This window comes from Schistocerca cancellata, chromosome 2 (assembly GCF_023864275.1).
Source record: "Schistocerca cancellata isolate TAMUIC-IGC-003103 chromosome 2, iqSchCanc2.1, whole genome shotgun sequence".
Taxonomy (NCBI): Eukaryota; Metazoa; Arthropoda; class Insecta; order Orthoptera; family Acrididae; genus Schistocerca; species Schistocerca cancellata.
Window position 1 is genome coordinate 254320856 of NC_064627.1, and position 13678 is coordinate 254334533.

The 13678-nt window shown below is 42.8% G+C and overlaps 1 protein-coding gene across 1 annotated transcript; it reads right to left on the reverse strand.

Moving 5' to 3' along the window:
- Nucleotides 1-4048: 4048 nt before the first annotated feature.
- Nucleotides 4049-4984, reverse strand: LOC126152877 (gustatory receptor 68a-like). Its single transcript, XM_049916033.1, has one exon. It carries the CDS (start codon nt 4982-4984, stop codon nt 4049-4051), a length of 936 nt encoding a protein of 311 aa, XP_049771990.1.
- Between the last annotated feature and the right edge of the window lie 8694 nt (nt 4985-13678).

Consider the following 13678-nt stretch of genomic DNA (forward strand, 5'->3'; position numbering starts at 1 on the left):
TATTGTGAGTGTCTAATGGCACTGCAACTTTTTAGGTGGGAAGCATCACAGCATGGCCGAAGGACGTGTACATGTAGCTTTCGGACGTTCAGAAAGGTCGCATCATTGGTATGAGCGGCATGTGAACAACACAACAGGCATCGTACAGGTATACTGCAGTCACAGTAGAATGAGTGGTGACAAAATGGGCCCAAGACAACAGTGTGTTGAAAAGAGTAGGCACGGGGCCTTCCAGAAGGAATCACGACGAAAGGACCGTGGGATCTTTCGGCTGGCTCTGACGAAAAGGCAAATGAACCAGATAATATCCGGGTAAAGATTACAGACAGAATATCACCACGAACGGTCGGGAACGTATTGCTGGAAGCTAGATTTAGATCTATTGTTGCCAAGCATCGTTTACCGCTGACACCATACCACAGACAACAGAGACTTTTTTATGGCAACTATAACGATGCAAACGTCTCCGTAGACAACCCACTGGAAGCAGCGATTCTCGAGGTTTATTGCTCTCCAAGTAGTGTCGGGAGCTATTGGCTATGACAACAGCACTGACTTCGCAATAGTCGTAGGGAAGGCCAAATGAGCGCCAGTCTGCGGCAAAAACAGTAAACGCTGTTATCATAGCTTTCATGGCTGGGGTACAAAAGTAGCATACTCCAGCAGGAAAATGCAATACCCCATACTACATTTTACACCATACACATCTTGAGGAAAGTGAGGACCCTTCAGTGGTCTGCCTGGTCTCCTGATGTGTCACCCAGAGAGGGGGGACACATTCAGAAGATGCATCTTCCTGCCACTAATCATCGTGCGCTCACACAGCATGTGTTGCACGAAATTCCTCACGAGGAGAAAACGGCAAGTACCATAACCCACTTTCCCAGAAACTTCGTTCCGTGGAAGAGGGGTCAAATTGGGCGAGCATGTGTCTCGGCTTATACTAGAACTTGGTCGGTTTTTAAAAACGACAGTCAGAGATCCAAAAGTGTTTTGAGGTACTGTATCTGGCTTTTACCAGGCAATGTCTCTGACGACGTGGTGACTCAGTGGCTAGAATCACGGCTCCGTAATTTTGAGCCCCGTGATCGAATCGGATCATTATTTTCATTTTTGTTTTTCAGTTATATACCGTCGTCTGTATAAGATTACTAAGCGAATGTTTCCCAGTGAGTATTGATATAACTTGTCCTAGTTCGTGTACTACTTGTATATCAGGTGAATGAATTAGAAGCAAAAAAAAAGTTTGAAAAATTTATTTGAAGTAACTCCTGTTGTGTATATTAATTCATAAGCAAATACAAGCGCCAGTTTGCTGTAAAGTGGCCCTTTGTGCGTGGTTTGCCGCTAAATTACTGTCAACGGGTGAAATCTTCAGCATTATTAACGACGTTTCTTTTCCCTGTGAGATTTATACCAAGAAATGTCACTGTGCCAAACCTGCCTTCGTGTGATGCTCGTGGTTTTCGGAACTTCTATGTTTGGAATGTTTCTACGATAGGTATCATCCAAGGGAATGCATCAAATCTTCGTGAAGAATAAACATACGAACAAAATATAATAATTAATATTAGAACTGATATCAGAATGGAGTATTAGAATATGAGAATTTAAAAAGATTGTACCCCCACCCCCTCCCAACATACTATACATACACATATTATCTAATAAATCCGTGACACTTACTGTGAAATCCAGTTGTACTTTTACAATTAATATAACGACCTTCTATACCATAATTTTCTAAGAAACATTCGTGCAGCAACTTTTATGGACAGGCGTAGATAAATGAAAACAATAATAATAAAATAAACGAAAACAATAACCTGGTTTCGAATAGGGCACCAATTTAAGAAACTCTGAAGCCAGGCACTCGGCCACCACGTATCACAGTAAGATCCTCGAAAATACCTCGTAAAGTTTGACCGTCAATTTTTCAGTAATGATCGAATATCTATGGATAATCTGAGACACGTATTCCCTTATTTTGTATCCTCTTCGACTGAGCGAATTTCCTGGGAAACTGGTCATGGCTTGCTGTCTTCTCCTCGTCAGTATGACTTCCAGACGCTATTTTTGCCTGCAGGGGGTATGCTGACAGCGATTATGGACATAACGTTCGAGTGATAGTTCAATCATTCGATATTTGTTGTGCTAAGATCACGATCATCTCATGACTGGAATACTCTCTTTCAAATTCTAAACGTGGCAGGGGTAAAATATAGGGAGCGAAAGGCTATTTACGATTTGTACAGATACCAGATGGCAGTTATAAGAGTCGAGGGGCATGAAAGGGAAGCAGTGGTTGGGAAGGGAGTGAGACAGGGTTGTAGCCTCTCCTCGATGTTATTTAATCTGTATATTGAGCAAGCAGTAAAGGAAACAAAAGAAAAATTCGGAGTAGGTATTAAAATCCATGAAGAAGAAATAAAAACTTTGAGTTTCGCCGATGACATTGTAATTCTGTCAGAGACAGCAAAGGAGTTGGAAGAGCAGTTGAACGGAATGGACAGTGTCTTGAAAGGAGGATATAAGATGAACATCAACAAAAGTAAAACGAGGATAATGGAATGTAGTCGAATTAAGTCGGGTGATGCTGAGGGAATTAGATTAGGAAATGAGACACTTTAAAGTAGTAAAGGAGTTTTGCTATTTGGGGATAAAAATAACTGATGATGGTCGAAGGAGAGAAGATATAAAATGTAGACTGGCAATGGGAAGGAAAGCGTTTCTGAAGAAGAGAAATTTGTTAAGATCGAGTATAGATGTAAGTGCCAGCACATATGAGGGGGCACCCAAAAGAAACCGAACTTATTTATTCACGTTGCAAGTACAGACCTTCACTCCCCTTCAAAGTTCACTCCTCTTGCAGTAATATACCTGTCTAATATTTTAGTTCAATTTTCAAAACATTGTTTAAATTCAGCCATTTTTATGAGTGATGGTAACTCTGACGTTTTTCTTTTCGCCTCACCAACATCAGCAAAACTCTTTCCTACATGTCTGTCTTCATTTTAGGAAATTAAAAAAAAGGCGCATGGGGCAATGTCGGCTGAGTATGGCGGGAAGGGGTGTGAGAAACAGGAGTTACACCATTTTTATCAAGGATTTTCGTACAAGCAGGCCTATGTGAAAGCACCCAATGTCGTGAGGGAAAAACCAATCACCCGCCCGCAACAAATCAGGCCACTACTTCTTTTGAAAAAACACGTCTCGGTCCTTCTTTCAGAGCACAACGTGCTTCCATGCGAGCTTGTTTTTATTCTGGGATCAGTAGTTGTAGCAAGAATTTGCAGCCACCCTTTTCATTCCGAAATCTGTCGCAGTTCACTGCACTGAACTGCAAGTCACTTTCGATAGCTCTTTAATGGTACGTCGTCGATCTTCGTTGATGATTGAATGACAGTTTTCAACATTTTCATGTGTTCAGGCCGAGGAAGGACGACCAGAACGAGGTTTGTAACCAATTGACATTTCACCATTCTTGAAAAGGAAAATCCACTCAAACACTAGAGTTTTCTCCTTAGCATCCTCCTTGTACACCATTTTTAACATTTCAAGAACTTCTGTTCCTCTTTCGTTGCCAAAAAGCTGTTCACAAAAATGAACCATTGCAAAATCGACGATCACACGAAACAGTTGTCACTGTAAACTCTGCCGAAACAAGTCCCTAGCATCTTCAGATGTTCATATGTTCAGATGTGTGTGAAATCTTAAGGGACTTAACTGCTAAGGTCATCAGTCCCTAAGCTTACACACTACTTAACCTAAATTATCCTAAGGACAAACACACACCCATGCCCGAGGGAGGACTCGAACCTCCGCCGGGACTAGCCGCACAGTCCTTGTCTGCAGTGCCATAGACCGCTCGGCTAATCCCGCGCGGCCCTAACATCTTCAGCGACGACACTCGGCCTACTGTCTCTGGAATGGTCGCTCTATGCACTGATAATCATAAAAGTCGGTGCTACACAAGCTCTGTCCACCAGCAAGTTAGGTCGGTTTCTTTTGGTTACTCTACCTGAATAAAAGCTTGCCAATTAAATAGTTAATTGAGGGAAATCTGAGCTAATATGACTAAGTATGTGATGGTGGCGCAGAAAGCGGACACCAGCAGACGGCGGTCGATGGTGAGGAAACCGGCAGCCTTGAACGACAGCGGGCGAGAGGTCAGCACCTGCATCAGCAGCGGCTCCATCCCCGCGCTGAGAAACGGGCGCCCCCGCAGCGTGGCGACCCTCACCACCAGGTCGCGCGTGCGCTCTGCCTCGTCCACCGTCGCCGAGCAGGAGAGCACCACGGCCACCAGGTTCAGCAGGTGTGACGTCAGCCACGTAGCCACCGACACCTTGGAAGTGCTGACCACGGTGGCGTGGCTCTTCTCTGGCGCCACCCACATCACCAGGAACTCGTACGCGCCGTATATAAGAGCGGAGAATGCTGCCGTCACGTGAAGGACCAAGGTGACGCCGAAGTGGCGCTGGAGAAGTTCTGCTGCCCGCTGGAGAACTGCGTGTGCGTGGTGCAGCCGGTAAACCTCGAGCTGGGATACCACCGCCGATGGTCGAACGTAGCCCAGGAGGATGCGCGAAAAGTGCTTGTCGCCGTGACGAGTGGCCGCCGTGAGGATACAGTCGTTGATTACACGAAATCTCTCGCGCAGTTCGAGTACAAGTGTGGCGATCTGCAGCAGGACGAGGGATTCCAGGCCTCCAAATAATGTATACAGTATCCACAGTAGTATGCGTGTATTCTCAGGGTATCGGCGAAGATAAACTGTAGCCAAAGAGAATTCTACCGTTCTTAGAGCAATGGAAACACAGCACAAAAGTAAGCCGACGAGTTTTCCTCTTTTCTGCTTTCTGTACTGTAAACGTCCATCGAAGTACTTGAGAGCTTCAAGAAACAATTTCAGGTCTTTCAACATAAAAATTGTACTACATGCAAATGGCCAGATTACTCTTGAACAGTTGAGTAGTCTCATTGCGACATCTACGAAAACGGTGATTTTTGGCAGTTGCTGATAAAGTTTGAGCATTGCATACATGTCCACGCCTAGCGTGGTAACCGCTAAAAGAAAAAAGATATTGGACTTTGCTTTCGCCACTTTAAACATCGTCGACGACTCTGCTCTAACCATTCGTTTGGAAGGCATTAGCCCTACAACCTCGAATACTGCACATAGCGGTTTGACTAGGATATAGAAGTCAGCAGCAGGCATTTTATGAAAATTTGCGACTTGCAATCAGCTACCTACGGATTTTACTTTCCTATTTCTTTTACTTTGTTGTTATACAGAAGACAGACATCCCTCCAGCAGACACTGTACACTGCAGCTGAGCGTGCTCTCTGCGCTTCTGAGCAAAACCTGCCAATGGATGTCAGACCTTTATTCCCTCTTATACTGGTTTGGAGGAACGGCAAGCGTTACGCTGTCGTGTTAATTGATTCCTTCCTGAAGGCACTTTCTTGATTAGCTCGCATTAAGGTTATTGTGTCTGCCAATATGGCAGAATTAGCACTCGGAATTTTAAGCAATCTACATCAAACACCTATTGGAAAGTAGACCAGTCTCCAGTGTCGAATTTGCGCATGCACGATCGATTCAGAGGCGCCGTATATGGTATTTATAATCACGTGGTGGAAACTGAACAGTACCTGGATAATCTGCGTTCCTATACAATCATATTTCATCGTATAATAATTGAAGAGTATTTAATGACAGGTCCCTCCCTCCTCCAATATAATTAACGATGCTCTCGAACACTGGACACAAAGTTTCCGACCTGTTTTTCTTGTCGTGACAAGAAAACAATTGCATAAAATCAAGTTTTAAATTAGGAATTCATTTTTTCAGTCTATTTTTTCCCGAATAGGACGCAGCACTTATGGATAGTCAATGAAGAGAGATGATGCAAGGTGAAAGAAAGTTCAGAAATAGTATTTTTGATCCTTTTCAAAATTAAAAAGAAAACAAAGTGGAGTCACAAATTAAAGAATATGAACCAGATACAGAGAAGAGGAAATTACTTTATTGTGACAAGTATAGCAAAAAATAGCAAAAGCAAAGCAGGATGATATCAACAGATATTCTGAAGAACTTTTACCGTCCACCCGACAATGGATAGTGAAAAGACTGGGATTATATTTACAGGAGTGTCATAAATTACGCGGGCCTTTCGATTAAAAAACACGCTTTTATGCCTGACCATCATATTTATTTCTAAACTCAGAGTGGTATTTTTGAGCTGTCTTCTTGTCTAAATTCAAATTTTTCTTCCATAATTAACCTCTCTGTTTCGCTTCGTTAATTAAAATACCAAAGCGTAGTCGATGTTTGACTTATCCCTCTAGATTTGTCCTCATTCCTACCAGCTCTCCTAAAGAACACAGTTTGTTTTGACTATTTCTCAATCTTTCGATCCTTAATGGGTTTTCCATTACATATAAAATGGTATAGTAAAATGGTTCAAATGGCTCTGAGCACTACGGGATTTAACATCTGTGGTCATCAGTCCCCTAGAACTTAGAACTAATTAAACCTAACTAACCTAAGAACATCACACACATCCATGCCCGAGGCAGGATTCGAACCTGCGGCCGTAGCGGTCACGCGGTTCCAGACTGAAGCGCCTAGAAGCGCACGGCCTCACCGGCCGGCGAAATGGTATAGTAGTAGATAATCATTATTATCATCTTACTAGGCATCAATCTTTTCAATGACTCGCAGACACTGGAAAAAAATCAGAAATGTTTTCGTAAACCAGTTTTCTTTAATGTTATAGTTGTTAAGCCGAGTTCTGCTTGTCTTGTAATGATGAAGTAGATGTGTTAATTACGCATCCACGGTAATCCATTCGGACAGACTTACTGTATCTCTTGTTTCTTGTTTTCTCCTAGGAAGAAAGGTATACATTCTGTGTAGAGGGGTGGAAGTCAGCAGAACCAACTTGAAAACAGCAATCAAATGTAACTGCAGGATATTACGGAAAATTAAGCTGATGTAGAGATTCAGCAGTCGCAGGCCGAACTACACTGCCTGACAAGAAGAGTGTAGCACCCAGAAGACATGGACGCATGTCAGTGTAACTTCAGCGGATATGGAAATGATTAGTTGCAATTCTCTGTGACATATAGAACGCCAAGCTATGAGTGTTAGTGATGAAGATTGGAAAACAGTCTTTATTGGCTCAAAAATGACACGTTTCACCCAGGCGGGGCATCATCACGTTATCTCATGTGATGCGGGTCATCAATCATAGCAGCGTAGAGTAAGATCACGGCGACAAGCCGTAATTATGGCCCTGGAACAAAATACTGGTGAGCGATCTGTGCTTACCCTACTTGGTCCAAATGCGTCGTATTTTGAGCCAATAAAGATCAGTATGCAACCTAGGACTATAAGTAATATTTATCAATATAAGGTTGCTGTACCACCACGCTGCAATGGACTGGAATAAATTATATGCATTAGTATTGGTCATATTTAGTGTTATTACCAGACCTCGTAGGATATATACACATAGGTTCAAATGGCTCTGAGCACTATGCGACTTAACTTCTGAGGTCATAAGTCGCCTATAACTTAGAACTAATTAAACCTAACTAGCCTAACGACATCACACACATCCATGTCCGAGGCAGGATTCGAACCTGCGACCGTAGCGGTCGCTCGGCTCCAGACTGTAGCGCCTAGAACCGCACGGCCACTCCGGCCGGCTATACACTTGTGACAAAGATCGTGAGGTAGCGATAAGCACATATACAGCTGGCGTTAGTATCGCATACACGGTGTACTCGTGGGACATTCCATTCCGGAAATAGTTAGGGAATTCAGCGTTCTGAGATCTACAGTGTGACGAGTGTGCCTAGGATACCAAATTTCAGTCGTTACCTCTCACCATGGAAAAAGCAGTGTACGACGGCCTTCACTTAACGATTGCGAGCAGTGGCGTTTGTGTAGAATTGTCAGTGCTAACAGACAAGCAACACTGCGTGAAACAACTGCAGAAATCAATGTGGGAGGTACGACGAAGGCATCCGACTGGACAGTGCTGTGAAATGTGGCGTGAATGGGCTATGGCAGCAGACGACCGATGCGAGTGCTAGCAACACGGTCTCGCGACCATATCGATTGGCCCCTAGACGACTGGAAATCTGTGGCCTGGTCAAATGAGTCCTGATTTCAGTTGGTAATAGCTGATGGTACAGTTCGACTGCGTCGCAAACCACACTTAGCCACGGACTCAAGTTTTCAAAAACGCACTGCGCAACTTGCTGCTGGCTCCACAGTGGTGTGGACTGTGTTCACATGGAATGGACTGTATCTTCTGGTCCAACCGAACCGATCATTGACAGGAAATACTTATATTCGGCTACTTGGAGACCATTTGCAGCCATTCATGGATTTCGTTACCAAACAACAATGTAATTTTTGCGGATGACAATGCGCCATGTCACTGGGCAGCAATTGCGCGGGATTAGAGCGTTCTGGAAAGTTCGAGTGAATGATTTGGTCACCCAGATCGCTCGACATGAATCCCATCGTATATTTATGGGACATAATGGAGAGGTCAGTTAGTGCACAAAATCCCACACGGCAATGCTTTCGCAGTAAGGACGGCTACAGAGGCAGATTGGCTGAGAAGTTATGCAGGGGGCTTCCAGCGACTTGTTAAGTCCATGCCACGTCGAGTTGCTGCACCACAGCAGGCCAAAAGCACCTTAGAGGAAGGAGCATAAACAGTGACAGATACTGAGCGATCATTGTGAAGGATACTGAGATGTCCTGTACACGTATGAGGTAGTGTTATCAGCGCCTGGAAGATTCTGAGAGGGGCTCAATTGTGGATCTCCATTTCGCCGGCTCGACGAATCGTGCAGTATCCAGATTTGTGATGCATTCCGATGTGACAGTCGCCCAGCAGGGTACTCACACACGACCATATCTGAGAACCATAAGGGAGGCTCGATGTATTGTGCACAAAGGACATCGTAACACCGTGATATCTGCGTCTGCCGTTTGAGAATAGACTCCCTGAAACATTCTCTGTAGTCCCACCCCATTGATCGATGGCTAGCAGCGGCGGGACTAGGGAATTACAGTCTCACGCTTGGGCTCCCGATAACGCCATAACAAATACGTCTGATTTTGGAGTCGTGCTTTGACCGGGAAGCATGGACTACTGATGTTCAGTGATGGAAGACAGTACTGCGCTACCTCGGATGACTATCATCGACGAATATGGCAGCGACGTGGAGACATGTTTCATCCTATTTTGGAGACGTATTAATCACGATTACACAAATCATTGCTATGAGTAGCTTAAACAATACTACTTGCAGCCGCTACCGCGTTACATATTGTTAACGCCACTTTGCGTGTCGGAAATTTCCAGTGTCTGGAAGTTTCAGTGTTTGCAGATATGTGGCTCGTAAAAGTGTTGTCCTGAAGTTTAATTATTTTTGCTGCATTATTTTACTGACAATAGATTATGGTAAAACCTGACATGGAAGTGAGTGATGTACGACACTGTAGCACGCGCAAAATTATTGAAGGGAAATTGTGAAGATTCCTGACACGAGGAGTCATAGAAATGGACAGTCAAAGAATGTAGCTGACGCGCAATAAACAGGAAAACGACATTACATATGTGCGGGATCAAAAGAACAGTGCAGGACAGAAACAATACTTTTTAGCTACCCATTTCTGTATACACCACTGTGTCTCTGTTATTTCCAAGCAGAGACGTAAACTATCAGCTCGGTACGTAAGTTCGTAGCGTTTTTGTTTTGCATGTTGGTATTCCTCTACCTATTGGTTTGTTTACCGATTGCTATTTTATGTTTGTAGATACTTAGGTACTGGGAGTTTATATATCGTCGTTTTGTCATTTGGTGACAGCGAGAGGAGGTGTGGACGCTAGAACATGGAGTGCCAAAAGGAGAAATCTGAATATTTCCGACTTATTTTCCTGTTTGAGTTCAGTAGAGGGGTGACAACAGAGGAGGCAGCCAGAAACATTTCTCCGGGTGTGGGGATTGTATCAATAGACAGAGTGTAACGGTACCACTAACCTCCTTGAACGGCAATCGATGCTAACGTTATACCCTTGCGAGGAATTTTTGAAAGTTGGGACCGTGAGATAACCTAATGGAAACTGAAGAATCAAACTGGGATTCGTTTCCGAAACCCTCCAGCAAAGTATAAACAATAGTAAACGGTGGGTCAGGAACAGGCGTTCTCCTATCACAAAAGTAAGTTGTAACATTACATATTAAAACCGGTTGCCAGCCAAATTAGGCATTCTTATGTGAAGTATAATGATAAAGCACAAGGCAGTGCTAAGGCTAACTTAACTTTACTTGACACACACACACTAAACTCTTTCATTATATCTGTCCACACTATAACGCAGTAACCTAACCTTGCAGCTGTATGTGCTACTAACTAGTAAGTCAGATAAGCAAATGGCCAATGAGATAGTAAACAGCAACATATGCCTCTCAGTAACACGTACCTTAAATGAACTAGGTGCAACAGTTTATAAAACCAAATACCGACACAAATGAAACTAGTAACAATTACTGAACAGGAAAAGGCTTGAAATGATTCTGAATTTAAATCAGGGGGTCTACTAATGATCATAATCTATAACTTCATAGCCTGATACAGGTCCGCTATGTCTGTGTACTGTGCGTTAACCAACTTACATTAGAATAAATAACACAGTAAATAGTTCTTCCTTACACTTGGTTTGAAGCAACTAAACAGAATGCAAATCTAAATACACTGACTCTGAAGGAGCCCATGCATTGCGTCATTAAATAACTAAGCTGGTCCATGAGGATCCTTAAACTTTCATGATTTGAAGAACCGTGCTCATTAACAAAACTACACCATTATGTATGACAAACGGTAAGTATTCTTATCATTAATTATTAGTTAAGTGAAGCACAACAAACTATAACTCTTTCAATAACAAATGTGCTTTTATAACCAGTCTCTTGACATACTCAAAATTATGATTGGGTGTGCAAATGACAACATAACGTTAAATTCATGTTCAGCCACTTTCTTATAATAAATTAGTACACTCGGAATTAAACTTAGAACGATAGGAAACCTGTTCAGGTTTGTGATTTGGGATAATCACGAATGTAAGATAGAGGTTTTAGTAACACCACGATTATTATTAAAATAAAGCAAATTTCACAACAACCTGGCCCATTTACCGAGTGCCAAATGCAAAACAATTTAGTGGAAGGCTGGTGGCACTGGTGGCGCAATTTGTCGTCGCTATTAACCTGGCGGCGATGCTCTCATGGCAGTACTGTTGGTGTCGCCCTATTACTGATCTTCTTGGCGTCGAAATACCATTTTTATAGGGCCAATGATAATGGTATCAACAAAATTCAGCATCCGAGGCCCATAAATACTGTCCTTAAGCCCTTCTGGCCTCGAAACTCCAGGAATATGAGCCACTACGATCCGCTGCTGCTAACGAGGTGTTAACCACAGCACTGCTCAGCCCAGGCTCCTTACTCGTCAGAAAGGACGAGTTGCCATTTACGCACCAACCACACCTTTTCCACTCCGTCAGGCTACTTCCGTAGCTGCGGGGCTTCCCTACATCCTTTACTTTCAACCCTACGTTCCCTAATTATGGACCAAGTCATGTATAGTACACTACATAGCAATCATTCCATTAGTTATTTAAATTCACAAGCATAATTCAAACAACATCGTTCAAAAATTCACGTAACTGAAACATGTATACATAGTCAAAGAATTTCGATGACAGATAAAACATTCTATATAGGCAATACTACAAATTGACATAGAAATATCGATACAGATACAAAATAGGTCAAAAATAGGTGTTACAAGAGCACAGCAAGAAAATGGTTTCTCGTTTTGAGAAATATCACTTCGACATTAGCGACTCTCCACGTTCAAGTAGAACTTCGGGGCTCCGTGGAGATTGTTTTAAAGCAATAATCCACAATGATCCGCCCCAGTGTACTCGATAACTGGTAACTGTGAAGGACTGCGATCACTCAACCATCGAACGACATTTGCGTGCACTGGGGAATGTTCAAAAATCGGGTGTATGTGTACCACACGCTCTAAGCCAAACTCGAAAAATCAGCGGGTAGCTACATGCATGCATCTTTGTTTGCCCTTTCCAAATGGCTCGTGAACAATACGGACGGTTCCTCTCCCGTAATCCGGCCGCTGTGGCCGAACGGTTCTAGGCGCTTCAGTCGGGAATTGCGCTGTTGCTATGGTCACAGAATCCTGCCTCGGGCATGGATGTGTGTGATGTCGTTAGGTTTAAGTAGTTCTAAGTCTAGAGGACTGATGACTGCCAGATGTTAAGTCCCATAGTGCTTAGAGCCATTTGAACCATTTTGAACCCGTCCCGTATCGTTACTGTTGACGAGAGAAGGTGTCATCTTCTTTCCTTCTCGTCAGTGTTTTCCGTATATTCCTTTCCTCGCCGATTCTGTCGTAAACGTCCTCATTCCTTACCTTATCAGTTCACTAATTTTCAACGTTCTTCTGTAGCACCACATCGCAAGTGCTTCGATTCACTTCTTTTCCGGTTTCCCCACACTCCACGTTTCAGTACATACAATGCTGTGCTCCAAACGTACATTCTCATAAATTTTTTCCTCAAATTAAAGTCTACTTTTGATATCAGTAGACTTCCCTACGTCAGAAATGCCCTTTTTGCCATTGCAACTATGCTTTGTATGCCCTCCTTGCTCCGTCCGTCATGGGTTATTTTGCTGCCTAGGTAGCAGAATTCCGTTACTTCATTTGCTTAGTGACCACTAAGTTTCTAGCTGCTCTCATTTCTACTACTTCTCATTACCTTCGTCCGATCTACTCTCAGTCGATATTATGTACTTATTACAGTGTTCATTCTGTTCAACATATCCTATAATTCTTCTTCACTTATACCGCGGATAGCAATGTCATCAGCGAATCTTATCATTGAATTTTAATTCCAGTTTTGAACCTTTCTTTTAGTTCCGTCATTACTTCTAAGGTGTATGGACTGAAAAGCAGGGGCGAAAGACTATATCCCTGACTTACAGCCTTTTTAATCCCAACATTTCGTTTCTTGTGTTCCACTCTTACTGATCCCTCTTAACTCTTGTGCATTTTGATTATTTCCCAGATTTTTCTATAGCTTACCCTTATTTTCGCATAAATTGCTACATCTTGCATCATTTGACAATGTGGAATGCTTTTTCCAGGTCGATAAATCTTATGAACGTGTCTTGGTTGTTGTTTAGTCTTGCTTCCAATACCAACCACAACTGCCTCACTAGTGCTCTTAGTTTTCCTAAAGCATCTAAAACATTCTCAGTTTTCGTCTGTATATTATTCTTGTCAGCAACCTGGATGTATGAGCGGTAAACCTAATTTTTTAGTGTGCGGTAATTCTCTCACTTGTCAGCTCTTGCAGTCTTCGGAGATGTGTGGATGATGTTTTTTCGAAAATGGTATGTCACCAGACTCATATATTTTACACGTCAAACTGTATAGTCGCTTTGTTCCCATTTCCCTCAATGATTTTAGAAATTCCGATGAATTGTTATCTATTACTTCTTCCTTATTTCATCTTAAAAGCTCTTTTAAATTCTGAATCTAAGACTGGGTCCC

What these genes read in the sequence shown, in the direction of transcription:
- LOC126152877 (XM_049916033.1), bottom strand. Translation starts at nt 4,984, where the DNA reads ATGAGACTACTCAACTGTTCAAGAGTAATCTGGCCATTTGCATGTAGT.